The sequence below is a fragment of the Lactuca serriola genome, chromosome 2 (assembly GCF_051521515.1).
Source record: "Lactuca serriola cultivar US96UC23 chromosome 2, Lser_US96UC23_V15, whole genome shotgun sequence".
In the NCBI taxonomy this organism is placed as follows: domain Eukaryota; kingdom Viridiplantae; phylum Streptophyta; class Magnoliopsida; order Asterales; family Asteraceae; genus Lactuca; species Lactuca serriola.
Window position 1 is genome coordinate 232,218,327 of NC_136409.1, and position 18,172 is coordinate 232,236,498.

The following is an 18,172-nucleotide window of genomic DNA, read 5'->3' on the forward strand; positions in this document are numbered from 1 at the left end:
ATTCAACCACTTTTCCAGCGAGTCTAAAGCCCTAAACTATAGATCTAATCCCCTATGGTGAAGATACCATGTAAAGTTGCTAACATTATGTCCATGCATGGCATTAAGGGGGCTAAAACACTCAAACATAGCTTATTAAGGGATTTAGGACATGAAGGAGGGCCAAGACTAGATAAAGATGGCAACTTTAAGTCGAAATAGGCCATAAGATGTCCATATCTGAATTCATAGCTTTATTGTAACATCCCAAAATCACAGTTTGAAAATTTCGTTTAATTTAATAATAAAAACCATAGTCGATAAACCTCATGTAAAAAAATCATAAGCTATGTATCTCAAAATATCATAAGAACTGTCAAATATATCAGAGTATAAACATCCCAGGCTGAACAAATGGTGTGTGCGCTGCAATCTTCCCGAGCTCCTCTTTTGAAAACTGAGTACCTGAAACCAAAACTGAAATTGTAAGCATGAAGCTTAGTGAGCTCCCCCAAACTACCGCATACCATACAATAACATATAAAGCAACTACTGGGCCTTACCCACTGCATCGGACCGAAGTCCGGAAACTGCATCGGACCAAAGTCCGGAACTAATCAGGGCCTTGCCCTATGCATCGGACCGGAGTCCGGAAACTGCATCGGACCGAAGTCCGGAACTACCAGGGCCCCTCTACATCGGACCGAAGTCCGGAAAATACATCAGATCGAAGTCAGGAACTACCAGGGCCTTGCCCTCTGCATCGGACCGAAGTACGGAAACTGACTGAACATAGCATAACATAATCATAACTACTAACATAACACATATACTGCATACTGCATCGGAAAGAGTCCGGAACACATAACACAAAACATGCTTGAATCACAAAGACATCAAGCACTCTAACTACTGCATTGGACCAAGGTCCGGAACTAACTGAACATAGCATAACATAATCATAGCATATAATATGAACACATATACTGCATATTGCATCAGACCATAGTCCGGAACACATAACTCATACCATGTCTGTATCACAAAGACACCAAGCATACTGAATTACTGCATCGGACTGAAGTCCGGAACTACTGCTAACTTAAACGGGCCGGCATAGTGGCCGTAGACCCGTTCCTACTAGAAGGAAACTCGCCTCACACTGCTGAAGTCCCGTAGACACAATCTCATACTGCTGAAGTCCCGCAGACTTAACCCTAGCTGTTGGATGACAGATTCCCGAACTGTCAACACCAAAATGACACCTAATTAATAATTGGGTTCTAACACATACTATAAATACATACTTTGGATAATTACTACATTACCCTTAGCTTGGCTTACCCAAGCCCAAGGCCCAAATCCATAGGCCCAAAGTCAACTAAGGATCAAAGCCCAACATATGGCCCAATTTTCCAAATTGGGCCCAAGCCTTTACATGGACTTCCCTCAAGGCCCAATTGATAAGTCCAGTCCAACATGTCTCATTCTAAGGACCCAATATCACACAACCATCTAGGCCCAAAATATGGCCCATCTATGGCCCAATTTTCCAAATTGGGCCCAATCCTTCATATGGACCTTACCCTAAAGCCTAATAAATTATTCTAGTCTATATGCTTGTTCTTGGATGGCCCAACACAAAGCCCAAGTGAAATTAGGGTTTCACATAAAATGATAACTAGGGTTAAGTGTTTCTTACTTAACCCATTAAGGACTTAATCCATTAAGTCCTTTCCTCTACTAGATAAGTGATATGGAGTGACTTGGGCTTAATACACACTCCAATCCCAATGGCCCAAAGATGGGTCCAATAAGTCTAAGGCCTAATTTCTCACAATTAGGGTTTCCAATCAAACATTACCTAATAGGCCCAAAATTAACCTTTAAGCCCATTAGGGTCTTGCTAGGCCCATTAGGGTTTGCTTGAGGGGCACCACCCACTACCACCTCAGGTAGTGGTGGTCAATGGCGGCTCACGACGGCGGATCCATTTCTTTTCATTATTCTTTTGGCAATTACAGTTATAATGCTTTAATCAAAATGAACACACAACACTAACTAACTAACATACACACACACAACCACACCATGGTGGCCGGCGGTGGCTCGTGGCGGCAGCCACCACCTCACGGTGGTAGTGATGGCTTTTCCGGCCAAATAAACTTCCACACACTTCTCTATTGAAATAAACCCACACATACAGGCTTCTGATTTGCGATGTGCACCCCAGCCACCCGCTTGGTGGCTCACAGCGGTGACAACATCACCGGGAGGCGGCAGTAGCGACGACCACCATGACAGGCGGCCATGGTGGTTCTTTTCCTTGATTTCCGGCCAGCAACAATCTCACAACACTTCATGGTTCAACAGCAACACGTATCTTTGCGTGACACGAGACCACCGCTCCCACCACCGACTAGGCGGCTAACGACGCTGAAACAAGCTGGGGGGGGGGGTAGTGACCAAAAGTCGTTGTCGGCGACAACAATGATCCCGAAGTTGAAATCGAAGAGTAGAATGAATAAATCAAGTGCTACTGGCATACCGAGAAGTTCCTGATCGCTCCTGGACCATCCGACGACGTTCTCGGCTTCCATCTTTGGTTTTCGTCGACTCTTACGGTTGCACACAACGACATCGACATCAGGGGCTGTTGGGTGGCGTCCGACGGTAAGGTTGCAGGTGGAGGGATGGCAATCGGACCTGAGATCGGCGGTGGCGGCTGGAGGGGCATGCATGGCGGCGGTTTCATAAGGATAGGGTTAGGGTTTTAGGAGTGATGACCTTATGACGGGAATGATATACCACCGAGTTCAATCCCGTGCTCATTCAAACTTCAAGCGAAATTGATACTTCCAGTCCCTCCTTCTCATAACTCTTCAAAACAAGTCTGTAATTTACACTTCAGCCCCCAACACTCCCAATTCCTTTCAATTTAGATCCTAAAAATTACCAAGCAACCCCCAATTCTAAAATCCTTTTCAAATTACATCCGAAACTTACACTTTAGTCCTTCCCTCAAGATTTATCTCAAATTGAATCCAGAAATTACCAAACCACCCTAAATCTCCAAAATTATTTACAAACTAATCCAGGAATTACATTTATAAATTTACTTGAATAAACGGGGCGTTACATTCATGACATGCTCAAATCCAAGAATGACCCCAAGATAAGCTAAAAATGACCATATACTTTCATAAGAGAGAATCTAAGCAATAAAATGTCAAGGTATCAACTTTATACCTTAAAATGGTTGCACAATAGAGTAAACACCGGATCTATAACCTCTCTCTTTAGCTATACACCAACCACTTCAAGCTTCTTCACATAAACACCAAAAGGCACTCTTTAAGCTCTCACACACTCAAAATGGTAGGAAAAGCACGAACTAGGAATTCTCTGGACAAAGGGGCGATAAGGGGGCTAATAATGAGGCTTAAGGCCTTTAAATATGGTGCAAACCCTGAAAATTAGGGTTTTCCTTTCCGGCGTCTACTCGTCGAGTTGGGGCTCCCCAACTCGCTGAGTTGAGTCCTTAAACCCGCGTCCAAATAAATCTCTACACGACGAGTTGGAGCTCCCCAACTCGTCGAGTTCCAGCCAAAAACCCTAAAATATTGAGAAATAATAATACCTGAACCAAATGTAACAAATATCGTATTTGCCTGAAAAAAATAAATAAATACTTTTTAACAATTTATAATTGATTATTATATTTAAGACTCATTATAGTTTAAATAGAAACTGACCATATTAACCTTTAATATTAAACCCCTTCTTAGCATAAAATTGATCAACCATTAGTCTTGGATTATACCTACATTTATTTATTTACTGCTAATAGCAAATTCGGTGACACACGAGGTGGATTCATACGCATCCATATGAACTACACGTTTGTTTGGAATTGATAAATAAAGAGATTAGAGATTACTGGAAAATGATACATGTTGTATCTTTCCACTTTGAATGTAATTATGGCTTGAATTGGCCTATACTAATCGATGAGCCTTGATTGGAAACATGTTCCATTTGGAGAGGTTTTGATAATGGTTTAGATGCAATGTTTCTTGTGTCTACTTGACCTGACCATAAAAGTTATCCAAGATGCCCATCAATTTCCAGAATTATAGTATACAATAACAAAAGAATTTAGGGATATGACAGATAATTAATGTTTTATCACATGATATAGATTTCAATATAGTACAAGATGGCTATACCAAGTATATTTAGCACCTAGACTAGATTATATACAAAGACAACTAGATACAAATTGGCTCTTCAAAGATCGATGGACTGTAACCATTATAGGATACGTACACTTCTAAACCTTAGAAGGTTAAAGAGAGAGAAGGGTTTTAATATTTAGGGGTAATATGGTAATTTTTTTTTGAAGTTATAATGATTTTAGACATAACAATTGATTATAAATTGTTAAAATATGTTTAAAAAATGGTTTTGGCAAATATAATATTTTAAAAGGTTAGGAAAAATTATTGTTCTTGATATGAAATAGATGAATTCTCCAAAAAAAAAAAAAAAAAAAATACTCCCAAAATCATACTCTATGTGAAGTATACTCAAAAACATGTTTAATGGAGGTGGTTACAAATAATTTTTGCGTCGACATGAGCATGTTGCTGGAACGGTCGTATGGTGAATAAAGGATGTCCAGAATCTACCTTAGCACGGTCATATAACATTTGATTATTTGATAATATATCCGGTTTTGATAACTTTGGTATTTTATTTTACTGTATATTAAATAAATAAAGAATGGAAAAGGAAATCTTGCGTTATTTTACTATATGACTTTTTAAGAAAAATAGACAGCCTTGGCTTGTTGGTAAGGATCGAATTTAGATTTTACCGGAGGGAAGCCCATTGTCGTTTGGACACAAGATCCAGGGGTTCCAGCTTTAACGTGGCATCAATTACCGTAATTTCCGATCTTTTTCAATAGAAAAAGGTCGAATCCTACGACTAAATGAAAAGGGCCCGTTCGAGAATAGGAAGCAGAAGAGCTTCTAGGTATGTCCCTCCTCTCTCGCTCTCTTCCCCCCCCTACGTGTTTCGCATGTCTTATTACTGTGTATCTGATAGTTCCACTTGTCATCATTTTTCTCTTTCTTTTCAATCGAATCGAGACTGATTTGTGCGATCTTGTCAGGAATCGGGTATTTCTGGTATGCGTCTCGATTTTCGGATGTTAACCTCAATAATCAAATGTCTAACATAAGTTTGAATGTTAAGTTTTGTGAATTTATTTACGAATTGCATGCGAATTGTTCCATTCCAAGCTAATTCTGCTTAATCTTCGATCGATACAGTAAAAGTAAGAATTCCAGTAGTTACCCGTTGCAATCTGATTAACAGGTTGGGGCTTTCTACTCCTGTCAGTGAAATAACGATTTATTTCTCCATCTTTTCGTCGATCGAATTCCAATTTTCAAATACTGGGAATAACGCAGTTAAATTTGAGTGTCTTGTGTTATTTGAGGCCGATCTTGCACTAGAATTTCACAAACCCCCAAATTGGCTTTAATTACGAGGATGGGGTCTTATAATTTCTGTAGATTAGGGGTTTGGATTAGATGCGAATTGCTCCATTTTAAGCTAATTATGTCATACTCTTCGATCGATTATGTTTAAGTAAGAATCAAGTGGTTAGCTGTAGCAATCTGTATAAAAATGTTGGGGCTTTCGGCTCCTCTCAGTGTAATAATGATTAATTTCTCCATCTGTTCGTCGATCAAAGTCGAATTTAGAAACATTAGGAAGACCGCAGTTAAATTTGATTGCCCTGTGTTTTCTGACGCCGATCTTGCACTAGTATTTTACAAATCCCAAAATTGGCTATAATTACGACAAGGATTTTTGCTGAATTCCAATTTACATTGAGACTGAAGCGCACAATAACTTCCTTTTTGTTCTAAAAATGCTCGTAATGTTTGATAAAAGGGTAGTTCCCTAATATGTTTCAGGAAAAGCCTAGTTGGAAAATACATGTCCTCAGTTTTGGTTTTTGTGTAAAGATTGTGGCAGAAACAATTACCATAGTTGACATATAAATGTTGATTTCCTTTACTAGATGAATTATATGTTCGCCCAAGCCTAAAAATGTTTAATTCTCTTGTTTTACTCAATATATATTTATGTGATGAAGTATATGTACAATGTTGTAATAGGAACAAATAAAAGTACATTGCTATTTCTTGCATTCAACCTTTTTTTATTTGCAATCTCACAAAGCCTTATCAGCTAATATTGGTCTTTCTTGTGAAAAGATACATAACTAAAAAACCTAACTTTTTGCATCAATTAGGTCCGTTGATTGTTGCAAGACTGGATTATTTCTGTGAGAAGTCAAGAATGGAACATGATGAAACGACAAAGTGGGAGGAGTTAGATATTGACATTCTGGTGAAGATATTTCAAAGGTTTGATGTTTTTGAGTTGACTTCTGGTATCGGTCATATCTGCAGCACATGGCGTTTAGCTGCTTGTGATCCCCTATTATGGAAAACTCTTGATTTATCAATGTTGAGATCCAACTTCATAAAGATTCCCCTCGAGCCTTATGTTTATGTCGATGGAAGATCCGATAAACAACTCACACGGCTTTTGAAGATCGCTCTGAATCTTAGCCGTGGAAGCATTACAACTTTGATCTTCCATTTCAATCTCTACGTCAGCGATGATCAGTTGACCTACACCGCTGAAAGGTATCATCTCAACCATCAGGGCCCACAGGCTGTACTGTGTTCGACATACATTGAACTGAATGGAACAAAGATTTCAATCTTTTGTCCCACCCCTTAAAGGTGGGATAAGGAGGGAAATATTTGTTCCATTGACATCGGTCTCAGTCCCAGTCCAATGCATGTCAAACACAGTTTAACCTGTTATGTTATGTCATGTCACTTATTGTATTGTTTATGCAGGACGCCAAATCTGAAGCGCTTGGTGTTACCTGCATGGAACCGTATAAAAAGGACGGGTATATGCAAGGCTATTAGCAAGTGGAATAATCTCGAATCCCTCACAATGCCAAGCATAGCGAATCCACCTTATTTCATGGAAGAAATCTCAAAGCACTGCAAGAAGTTTTCAGAACTCAAAATCATGGGGCCATGTGACATGTTATGCGTGCAGACACTCATCCGTTGTGTCCCTAACCTAAAAGTGCTAAGCCTTCGTGTCTCCATTGTGTACAAGGACGCCCTTTTATTGATCCTAAACGGGTTAAAGAACCTTGAAGTGCTCAACATATCTCATTCTCTCATCATAGATGCCCCTCCACCACCTGCAACTCGCAAAGTGGTGACCGAGCTCGATGATTCGATTTTCAAGAAGGCTTCAAGGTTGCGACAGTTCTTGACATGCATGGATGATGAATCGTGTATCATGTGTCACAGAATGAAGCTTGATGAAGGGCTTGTGAGGTGGTACAAGTATGAAGAAGGGCTGTGGAAGGAAGATGAGGTCAAAAGTCTTGCGGTTTGAGGTTTGGGGTTTTTGATCATGGATTTAAGATGTTGGTGGATGATTTTGATTAGCTTTTTGTATATATATGGAGAAACATATAATTGGATACATTTATGGTTAGGTTGCACCACACCAAACAAGGGGTTTATCTGAGATGTTCAGCTGCTGCTGCCCTCGTATTATTTGGTGCTTTTTAGGACAAGTTTCGTGCAGTTTTCTTTTCATTCATAAGTCTCATATCCTAAGTACTTAGGGTTATTACTGTTTTATACATGTATTGTTGTCTTAAATTTTAGATGCCTTTCTTACAAACGACAAGATTGGAGAGATTGATTTTTTTTTTTTTTTTTTTTTTTAACAAGGATAAGGAAAATCACATGAGTTTTTAAATGACTATTTAAAAAGGTTTATGTGAGTCTGTTACTTACTCAACAGGCTCAATTCAAACGACCAGCTCACCTTGCTGCTATAGTTTTTTTTTGGTTGAATGGCCAAGGTTGGATTATGGACCACAAGCCACAAACCATGTACATGGAACTACAAGTGTACTCATGTTCCTTTTCTAGTAATCATGACTCTCATTTTATTTATGATGGTAACGGATGTCGCATCATTGTAGACAATTCACTCCTCGTAATAAATAAAATATTGAATTTGATGAGTTTTTTTTATTGTAATGTTTGACAATTCGCATTTTCTTTGGGACTACCCCTTTAAACAAAACATTCACGTTTTTATCAAATTCCTTCATTTTTCCACATAAATTAAAATCAATCAATTAAGATGTACCGTCAATTTCCTCAAATGTGATAATGGTAGTGAATATGATAACACTTCATTTCATGAGTTTTTTTTTTTGCTCCTTTAGGGTATCGAGTTCCATTTTTTGTGTTTCTATACATCCTAATATTGTGAAGAAACCGACTGGTTAAATTGCAAAAAAACCCCAAGAGTGTGGAATCAACATAACGACTGATTATATTGCAATAAGGCGTAATTCCTTTGGGGTGGAGGGGATGAAAAGTCTAAAATACATTGGGTTGCATGGCCGAAAGTTATTGCCTCAAACAGTAAAGGGGCCTTGGAGTTGGTTCATTAAAAACTCAAAAACTAGCTCTAATTACAAAATGGTGGTGGAGACTTAGGTCCCGTTTGATAGTTTCTGTCTGGGAAAGTGCTGTCTGATAAAGTGTTGTCTAGGAAAATTTTCTGACTGGAAAAAAAACCATGCTGTTTGATTGTATATCTGATTGACTGTGCTGAATGATGAAAAAAAATAAAAAATAAATTAAAAAAAAGTTATTTAAAAAAATTAATAATCCAAGTAAGAAAGAAAGACACAAGGTTTGATGTATAATTGTCTTTCCAGCCCATTCAGTCAGAAATATATGATTTTAGGGCTTTTTGGGAAAGACATATCTTACCAGGAAATATCCTTTTTTTTGTGCAAATCAAACAGTCTTTCCAGTCCATTCAACCAGAAAGATCTATTTGAACATGAAAAATGCGTATCAAACGGGAGATCCGAAAGTAATTAATGTTATGACATAAATATACAATCAACAAGATTAATTGAAATAAAACAAACGAAATTGAGATATATACATGAAATATACAAGAATCAGTTTACAGAAAACATACTTGATGGTTTATGTTTACAACAGAAACACAAAAAACGAAATTATGTAGATTGAGGCTTGCAAATTGTAGTGTCCTAAGACAGAAATTTCCCTTGTAGGGATCTGTCTAGAGGATACAACAATCAACCAAGAATTTCTCTTGATTCTGACGAAATACTAGACTGTTTGGGGTCAACATTCAATCTCCTTTTTGTGCTCTTTGCAGTGAAGAAAATAAAACAATCGACCATGTGCTTATCAGATGCGACTCGGCTAAGATTGCTATAGAATGGGTGCTAAAATGGTGTGATATTCTAATTTGTCAATTTTTCGTAGCGGTTGATTTCATCGATTTTGCTGTCATTTGGGATCACCGTCCTTGGACGCAATATCATCACATCCATAAACTACTATTTGTTATGGTGTTTAGACTTCGGGAAACAACAAGGTGTTCAAAAAGATTTATATCTCCCCTTTAAGATTGCAAATAATGTTATTTCATTGTCATACATTTAGTGTAAATATATGAGTATACTCAACTCTATAATTAGATATATTAGATTTGTTCGCCTTTGACCCGTCTCGGAAATATGGACATTGTTTGTTTTGTCGTGTTTTAGCTACTTGCTAGTGGTGGTGTTTTATAATTTGCCGTTTCAAAAAATAATTAAGTTTAATGTACTTTTATTTATTTTTTATTTCTCTAGGTGTATCATTTTCTTAAAAAAAGTTTACTTCATTAATCCTGACAAACATTCTATCGATACATCAATTAATAAGATTAATGACATAAATAACTTTGGTTCCCCACCAATCGATGTCATGACAAATGTAGAGTAGTTGGTTACAATTAGTCAATGATGTCCGATTAGTTTTGAATCGGAAATTTTATTTTTGATTTTTCTATTTGTTTGTCATACCAAATATTGTTGGATTGAAGTTAAATGATCCAAAAATGATGCAACAACAAGATTTTTGTTCTGTTGTGTAGGAGATGCCTAAACCCTATATGGTGTGCTGAGACTAATGCGATACATCATACATGCTTCAAACTTCAAAGGCTTTGGAGGTTTGTCAAAATCGGACCACTGCTGCCCTTCTTTGACCAATTACTTATTTCTTTTTGTATACCATCTAATTGACTATTAATATTTATGTAAATTTTTTATTTTGAGATTTCATGAAAATGTAATATCAGAGAAAATAAGAAGGGACGTTATATCTTCAGAACAAGAAATATATATTTCAAATATTAATGCGGTACTATACTTGTGTGTTCTCATATTTCTAAAGGTCACAACAATAGTTTAATATCTTTTAAAAACTTTTTTCAGATAAACTAAGCATTTGTAATGGCAATTTTAAATATGATAACTCATGGTAATGTCAGTAGACTTTTGACTATTTAACTTAATGAAATCCAAATGTACATTTTCTTTTCTCAAATAAGAATGTCATGTTAATAAAAATTTAAAACATGCAACATAATTAGATATGAAACTTTTCTTTTTCTATAAGATATTGTTATTAAATAATAACAATATATATATAAAATATTTTTATCATAATTTACGTTCCATGTTTTGTTTTTTTTTAAATAAAATAAAAAATATATTAATGTTAACATGGAATCTTAATGAATATTTTGTCCATATAATTTAGGGCGAGCAACATTTCCGTTCACAATAACTTTTCTCACACCCACACCTCGATCATCAATCCGCCATGGCCGTGGAACTTCTGGAGACTCTGAAAGAATCCATAACCGCATATACCGGACTCTCTCCAACCACTTTCTTCACTGTAGTTGCTTTAGGACTTGCCATCTACTATGTCTTCTCCGTTATGTTCGGTGGCTCCTCCGATCATCATGTACAACCAAGGTCTAGTTCTTTCGAGGAGTCGGAACCTCTCCCGCCGCCGGTTCAGCTCGGAGAGGTAACCGAAGAGGAGTTGAAGGCTTACGACGGCAACGATCCTAAGAAACCTCTGCTTATGGCCATAAAAGGTCAGATCTACGATGTCTCGCAAAGCAGGTACATCCTCGTAAATCGCTCTATTTCTCTTATAATTTAAAGCTGGTTACATAAATTAAAGTTCGGTAATTGATATATGAACTGAAGTTATGATGTATTAGCTTAGACGGATACTAATTTAGTGCTTTCAAAATTTTGCAATTTGGGGTTTTCTGTTCTTCGGTGATGTTTTTGATTTCTATCCTGTTTGATGTGATCCCTTGATGCTTTACCTCATGGAGAGGGACATAATCGTCATGAAATCGATGGGGTTCCCTTTTATGTGAAATTGGTGTTAACTTTTGATATAAAGTCCCTTTAGTGAATTTGTTGGACCATGGATAGTGGGTCAGATTTAGTGCTTTGCCTTTTTATGGTGACCTTTTTCATTTGTTGTGTACTTTTCAGAATGTTTTACGGACCAGGTGGTCCCTATGCACTGTTCGCCGGAAAAGATGCTAGCAGAGCACTTGCAAAAATGTCATTTGATGAGAAAGATTTGACAGGTGATATCAGTGGTCTTGGTATGTTCGAGATGGACGCCTTACGTGATTGGGAATACAAATTCATGAGCAAGTATGCTAAAGTAGGAACTATCAAAACCCCTGAACCAGCAGCACCTGAGCCTGAGTCATCAACCTCTGAGTCTGAGGCCACACCCACTGAGCCTGCTGAGTCCAGTGCAGCCCAGCCCACCGACACTGTGGTTGCTGCTGATCATCACAATAAGGTTACAGAAGATGCTCCATCGGAAAATGTAAGTACTGTAACAAGTGAAGCCAATAAAGAAGAATGAGCTTATGATTTGTGATAAATGGGTGTAACCATGGTTTAAAGTTGTTCATTTTCTTTTACTTTTAATAATAGGGACCACCATATTGGGTATTTGTCAAGATACATGGGTGTTGTGTTATATGAAAAAACTTAATCAAATATTGTTTCAAGTTTTATATTTCTATCAGTTGAACTGATAGGAATAGTTTGTTTTGGTTGAGATGTTTCACGAGAGAACACTACTGAACACCACATTGTTGCAATGAGATCTAATATGTATTCACCGCCCATCTATATCTGTAAGACTAAACTCTTATACCTCTCTCTGGTCTCCACCCCATGCGGGGTGTTAAGGTGGAGCCATGGTGCCCCGAGGGTGGCCCCGGTTGGGGGAAGGGCCACACACCACATTCCCTCTTCCCTTATTTTAGAGCGATGACAACTTTCATATTTTTTCCCTCGGATATGTAGCCCTTTAATCCCTTACAATTTTACACAACTGCTTCACTCCCAATTTATAATAATTTGCTTACAAAGTGTGAGAATTGAAAGCTATAATGCTATATCATCTTCATCCTCGAGCAACATTTTAGAAGATGAAGATCATGCAATTTGTAGTTACAATAACAACTTTTTTATTGATAACCGAGGACCCCACCCGAGTCATCACCAGTGACCTGGAAGGGAAACCTTCGGTCCCTTCGTCCATCCGGTAGTACACACATGTTGTTTAAAGCATCAACTTGGGAGGCTGGTGGCCACCCTTTGATCGAAACCTAGGAGTCACCTCCCCTTTTGATTCCCAAAACTTTCCATTGCTAGGTCACCAAGGTGATGGTTTATTCTAGGGGGAGGAATTGGTACGGTACCGGTTATTTTTTTTAAACAATATACCATATTAATTATAGTTATAAAAATTTTGCTACTAATATCGTACCAAATATAGTTGGTACCAACTTGTTTGGCTACCAATAAATTTGGTTTGTCCATGGTGGTAATGGTATATACCAATATGTATTCGAGTTTTGTGAATAAGTGTTTTCATGTACTTAAGCATTATGAAATGTGGATAAGAGTTTTGTAATGGTTGAGATTGAAAAATTGATTTTATTAATTTCTACAATGAGCTTAGAAGTTAAAGCCATAGAAAAAATGGGACACGCCAATCAAAAGTTAAAGCTATAGAGAAAACGGGACACATAAACACGAGTTTAAACTTTAAATTTTACTAATACCATAAAATATCAAAGCTCTTAAAATCTTCAACACCATATATATATATATATATATATATATATATATATATATATATATATATATATATATATATATATATATATATCCCGTAGTATTGAAAAATTTGTACCACTACCGTATCATGGTTACTCGGTTTGTGTGATATTACCTACCAAATATATTGGCTACAAACATTTTTGGTTCGATTGGTAACATGTTTGATTGGTTATCCGTTGTACATATTTGACGACCCTACCATCTTATGAACAAGAAACTAATGTCTAACAACAAAGCCAATGTTAGGGAATAATGTAACAAAGAAACACATAACAATCTTTGTTTATATTTGGTGAACAAGAAATATATTTGTATATATTTTTTGTTTTATTTTAGGTTTATGTTTTTTTAATTGAAAGTGAAGCAATCTATCTTTTTAACTGTGTAATTTTTAAATTGTTAAGTTTAAACTAATAAAAATTTTCAATTAATATTGATCTTATGTTTTTGAAAATCAAATATTCTTCTACTTTCCTATCCGCTTATCAAAATAAGTGTTAAAAAAAATATGATTAAGTGAGAAATCAAATATCCCCGTACTGTAATTTCCTATCCACTTAATCAAGCAAGTGTCAAAATCAAAATATATGATTAAAGAGAGAAAATTAGTGGATTCTATATGATATTATCTTATATAAGTAGAAAAATAAATAAAAAGAAAATGTAGGAAAATATTTAATTTTTCTATGTTTACATATATTTGAAAACAGAAAATCGTCTTTATTATATACAATTTCTTTGGCTAAGGTCCAAAAATATTTCAACTTTCAAAAATAGTCATTTTAGAGTGGTTTGGTTTTAGACTTATCCATAAAGTTATTATCTGTTTGAGGATTTGGTCTCTACCAATTTTGAAATGACTATCTTGTCACTTTAAAATATATAATTTACAACCTCTATTATTTAGTTTAGATAAAATTAATATTACTATATACAAAATTCGGTCCCACCCCTTCCCCTCCCCCACACTCACACTATTTCCTTTCTTTCCACTAATGAACACCCCCTCTTATCGCCTCCTTTCCACTGGTGACCTATCTTCCATCTGACTTCTCGTCTTCCTCTAATATTAGTGAGTTTGTATGTTTAAGATTGAAAATGTCATGATATTTACATAAATTGGTAAGATCAAACCTACTTCAAAAGTCAAAAATGTCAATTCAAATGAATTTAATAATTAACTTGAAATAAAATTAAACCTATTTGTAACATCCATGAAAATCACAAGAAATTTGAACTTTTAAAATCAACCCAAAATCATAAATTGTTACAAATCATGGTTTTCAAAATATTTTCCAAATATCAAAGTCTCCCAAGATCATAAGCCATAAACAAGAGGATGTGTACGGTCACGCCTTTGCCTTCCCACAATCATCTGAAGTACCTGAAACTATAACCCAAAACTATAAACCAACGCTTAGTGAGTTCCCCCAAAGTATCACCACATAACCATAATAACGAACAACATGCATACACAGCCTTCAACCTGAATGGAATGCCACACCGGCCTACAGACTATCTAGACTGCCTATAGAACCTTCAACATGATTGGATCGCCTCACCGGGCCTTCAGCCTATCTGGACCGTTCTCCGGGCCTTCGGCTTGACTGGTACGCCTCTCAGGCCTTCAGTCTATCCGGGTCACCCTGGGTCTCTTGGCCTTTGAATTACCTAAAAATACCCCTTGGTCAAACTTGGTCAAACTCAACTGAGTCAACCTAGCCGAGTCAACCCAGAGAGCGTATGCGAGGCGTACTCGCATTGACTGGAAACGGGGTGGCTGATTGAGTACACTTGTCTTACACATAGGTACGCTCGACGTACTCACATGGTATTCTCTTTTCATATTAAGAGCATAATACTTCGACTTAATGCGTCCAATTGCAGATCCATGGTAAAAATATCATAAAGAGTTATAAAGTTTCCAACTTTATGACCTTGCATGTCTAATAAGTGCTTAAAACACCAAAACTCAACATCTTAATGAATTAAGACCTTCTAAATGATGCATGGAGCAAAACCAACCATTTGGATCCCATTTTTATGACTCAAGACCCTTCCAGAGGTCTAAAAGGACGGCTTATTGGGCCAAGAACATGCTATGCTCATGAGACACCACATTTTGGACAAAAAGGACCTAAAACCAAGCCCAAAACAAGATCTAATAGAAACTTCACCAAGTTCATAACTTTATACCTCCAAATGATGCCAAAAGGTGGTGTAATCCTGGATCTTAAGAGTTTTACTCCTCCAAGATGGCCTCTCCTTCCTTCCTTCTTCTTCAAAAGCACAAAACACACACACTCAAGCTTAGAAATGCTTCATAATAGGGATTAAGGTTGCAAAAACATTTTAAGAGGATGGAGGCTGATGAAGTAAGGGGGAATGAGGCTATAATGCGTTTTAAATATGAGCCAAACCCTAAAAATTAGGGTTTGCATGCTTGCCACGTACGCCCTGCGTGTAGATATACGCCCAATGTACTAGGGCGCGCCCTAGTACGCTTAGTGTAACATGCCAACTTTCATGACCAAAAATTTCATTTTTAATTAAGTAGCTTATAAAATTGTTTACTGAAAAACATCATCAATATCATATCAACCCATAATCTCATAAGTCAAATGCCATAAAACATGTTGTGGAATAATAATAATGTCACAGTACAATCCAATGGTTCCCAAAATGCGGAAATCATATGTGTGTGTGATGCACTGCTACTGTGCCAGTTCCTTCCCCTTCGATGAAGAGGTACCTGAAAACAAAACTGAAAACTATAAGCACGAAGCTTAGTGAGTTCCCCCATCATACCACATACCATATAACAAACATACTGCTAGACAATTCTGGGGTGCCTGACCTACCCATTTCAAGCCGTTCTGGGGTGCTTGACTTACCCAGGTCAAGCTATTATGCGGTGCTTGACTTACCCATGTCAAGCCGTTCTGGGGTGCTTGACTTACTCGCCAGTTTATCTCAACCGACTACTGGGGACTATTTCACCCCTACCACTACCATATAATAACATAACATAAATATAATGCAAGGCATGCATGGGTACTTACTAACCCTTCAATATCTTTCAACCGCTATCTAGGGACTATTTCACCCCTACTACTACTAACACATATAACAGAGCATCCTAGCATATAAAGCATATCAGATAGTGGAAAACCAGGCAATTATCACAAAGACAATCATCTCATACATAATCACCTATTGGTGGGCCGACATTGGTGCCTTAGACCCACCTCTACTGGATGGTGACTCACCTCGTAAAGTTGAGTGTCGAATCCCATAGAAAGTGATCTCTAATAGTTTCTCCGATGACTCCTGACTATCATAATCATAATGACAATCAATCTGAATCTATAACACTACTTAGGGTAAAATGACCATTTTAGCCCCTCGGCCTAAATTGAACCATTCATAAGGCCTAATGCTAACTTATTAAATCCAATGCACTCATGGCCCATCAAAGGCTCCCTAATGGCCCACTAATGGCCCAATTTTCTAAATTGGGCCCAACCCTTTTTTTCACAATTCTAATAAGTCCTTAGCCCAAAATGAAATAATCTCGAGTGGCCCAATATGGCCCAATACTTCTAATTCCAAATTCTTAGGCCCATAACTATACTCCATAGTGGGCTACGGGGCCTAATAGTCCAGGCCAATCCCTAAGGCCCAAAAAGCCCAATATAATCACTATGCTTACGTATGCACGACGTACCTGTCACGTACACCCAACGTACGCTGGCCTTGATCAAAACGGGGAGTTGACCTAGTACGCGCAACATACAAGGGTGTACGCCTAGTGTACTGGCCAACTTTCTTGGGACTTAATTTGTGAATTAATTCATTAAGTCTAAAATGTAGATCCAAGTCCTTTAAGACCTCCTAATCCATAAAGTCACAAACTTTATGTGCTTGCATGCATGGTTGGGGTCAAAACATGATTTTGGTCCTTTTAACAAGCTTTATGACCATCAAACACTTGCATGGTTGTGGCTTAACCATCAAGATCCGATTTTTATGAATCTTAGTGCCTCCAAGAGCCCAAAAGGACAACTCTTATGGTCTGAAATCATTAAGATGCAAGAAGCCTCAATAATGGAGTCTAAAAGTGATCTTAAACAATCCTATAAACAAATCTAATCATGCAATGGTCAAGTTTGGAACTTGATACCTCAAAAGAGTCAGAAATGATGCCAATCTCCAGGATCTACAAGCTCTTGTGAATTCTTGCTCCTTCTTCAAGCTCCTTTCTCTTCCAAAGCACCAAAACTACACCAAGATACTCTCAAATAGCTTCTAAATCACAAGGACACACAAATATGGGTTAGGGTTTTCATGGTGGCTGCCTAGAGATGAGAGGGAGGCTGGACCAAAGGCATAAGGTCCTTTATATAGGGATCAAACCCTAAAAGTTAGGGTTTTAGACTCTGCGCACGTACGCTGCATGTACCCTTTGGTACACTGGACGTACGTGCATGGCCTCCCTGCCCAATCCTCTTGAGTACGCTGCGCGTACCTGGCATGGTACACCCCGCGTAATGCCTTTCTCATCCTAAATCTTAAAGTCCAGCTATCCTGGCCCAAACCAAAAACAACCCATTATTCAATAAAATAAATAATCTTAATACCTGCAAATCCAGGATGTTACACTTAGCGTACACACGTACGTATGGCGTACTCCCCCAACACCTAAATTACGAAAATGCCACTAGGGCCCTCATTGCACTCTTTCTTTTACTTAGGGTCCAAATTGCAATATAAATAAATTGTAGGGTCAAAATTAGAAGTACCTCATCATCGGGATGTTACAATATTGAAAATAAAATATGTCGTCATTGGATACTCATAAACATAAACAAATCCGATATGTTTTTATGCAAGAGAAATCAAAGAAACGGACCTCATAATACTTACAAACCATGACTAAACGTAATTAAAAAAATATTTCCATCTTCTTCCTATCGACCTTCATCTAGTATTTGT

At 37.4% G+C, this 18,172-nt stretch overlaps 2 protein-coding genes across 3 annotated transcripts; both read left to right on the plus strand.

The window, feature by feature from the left end:
- The first annotated feature begins 4,860 nt into the window (after window positions 1-4,860).
- On the plus strand, window positions 4,861-7,788 carry LOC145088871 (RNI-like superfamily protein). Of its 2 annotated transcripts, none has more exons than XM_079027304.1 (3): window positions 4,861-5,019; window positions 6,314-6,713; window positions 6,933-7,788. In XM_079027304.1, exons 2-3 carry the CDS (start codon window positions 6,361-6,363, stop codon window positions 7,492-7,494), a joined length of 915 nt encoding a protein of 304 aa, XP_078883430.1. In that variant the 5' UTR covers window positions 4,861-5,019; window positions 6,314-6,360; the 3' UTR covers window positions 7,495-7,788. The 2 variants fall into 2 exon arrangements, with proteins under 2 accessions (XP_078883430.1, XP_078883431.1); XM_079027305.1 differs by lacking the exon at window positions 4,861-5,019 and adding an exon at window positions 5,029-5,174.
- Window positions 7,789-10,750: 2,962 nt separating this feature from the next.
- LOC145088873 (membrane steroid-binding protein 1-like) lies at window positions 10,751-12,043 on the plus strand. Its single transcript, XM_079027306.1, has 2 exons — window positions 10,751-11,131; window positions 11,519-12,043. Exons 1-2 carry the CDS (start codon window positions 10,821-10,823, stop codon window positions 11,904-11,906), a joined length of 699 nt encoding a protein of 232 aa, XP_078883432.1. The 5' UTR covers window positions 10,751-10,820; the 3' UTR covers window positions 11,907-12,043.
- The last annotated feature ends 6,129 nt before the right edge of the window (window positions 12,044-18,172 follow it).

Excerpts from the sequence above, each read along its gene's own strand:
- LOC145088871 (XM_079027304.1), top strand. The coding sequence starts at position 6,361 with ATGGAACATGATGAAACGACAAAGTGGGAGGAGTTAGATATTGACATT. Across the intron at positions 6,714-6,932 it reads TTGACCTACACCGCTGAAAG|GACGCCAAATCTGAAGCGCT; the intron begins GTATCATCTCAA and ends TTGTTTATGCAG.
- LOC145088873 (XM_079027306.1), top strand. The coding sequence starts at position 10,821 with ATGGCCGTGGAACTTCTGGAGACTCTGAAAGAATCCATAACCGCATAT. Across the intron at positions 11,132-11,518 it reads TACGATGTCTCGCAAAGCAG|AATGTTTTACGGACCAGGTG; the intron begins GTACATCCTCGT and ends TGTACTTTTCAG.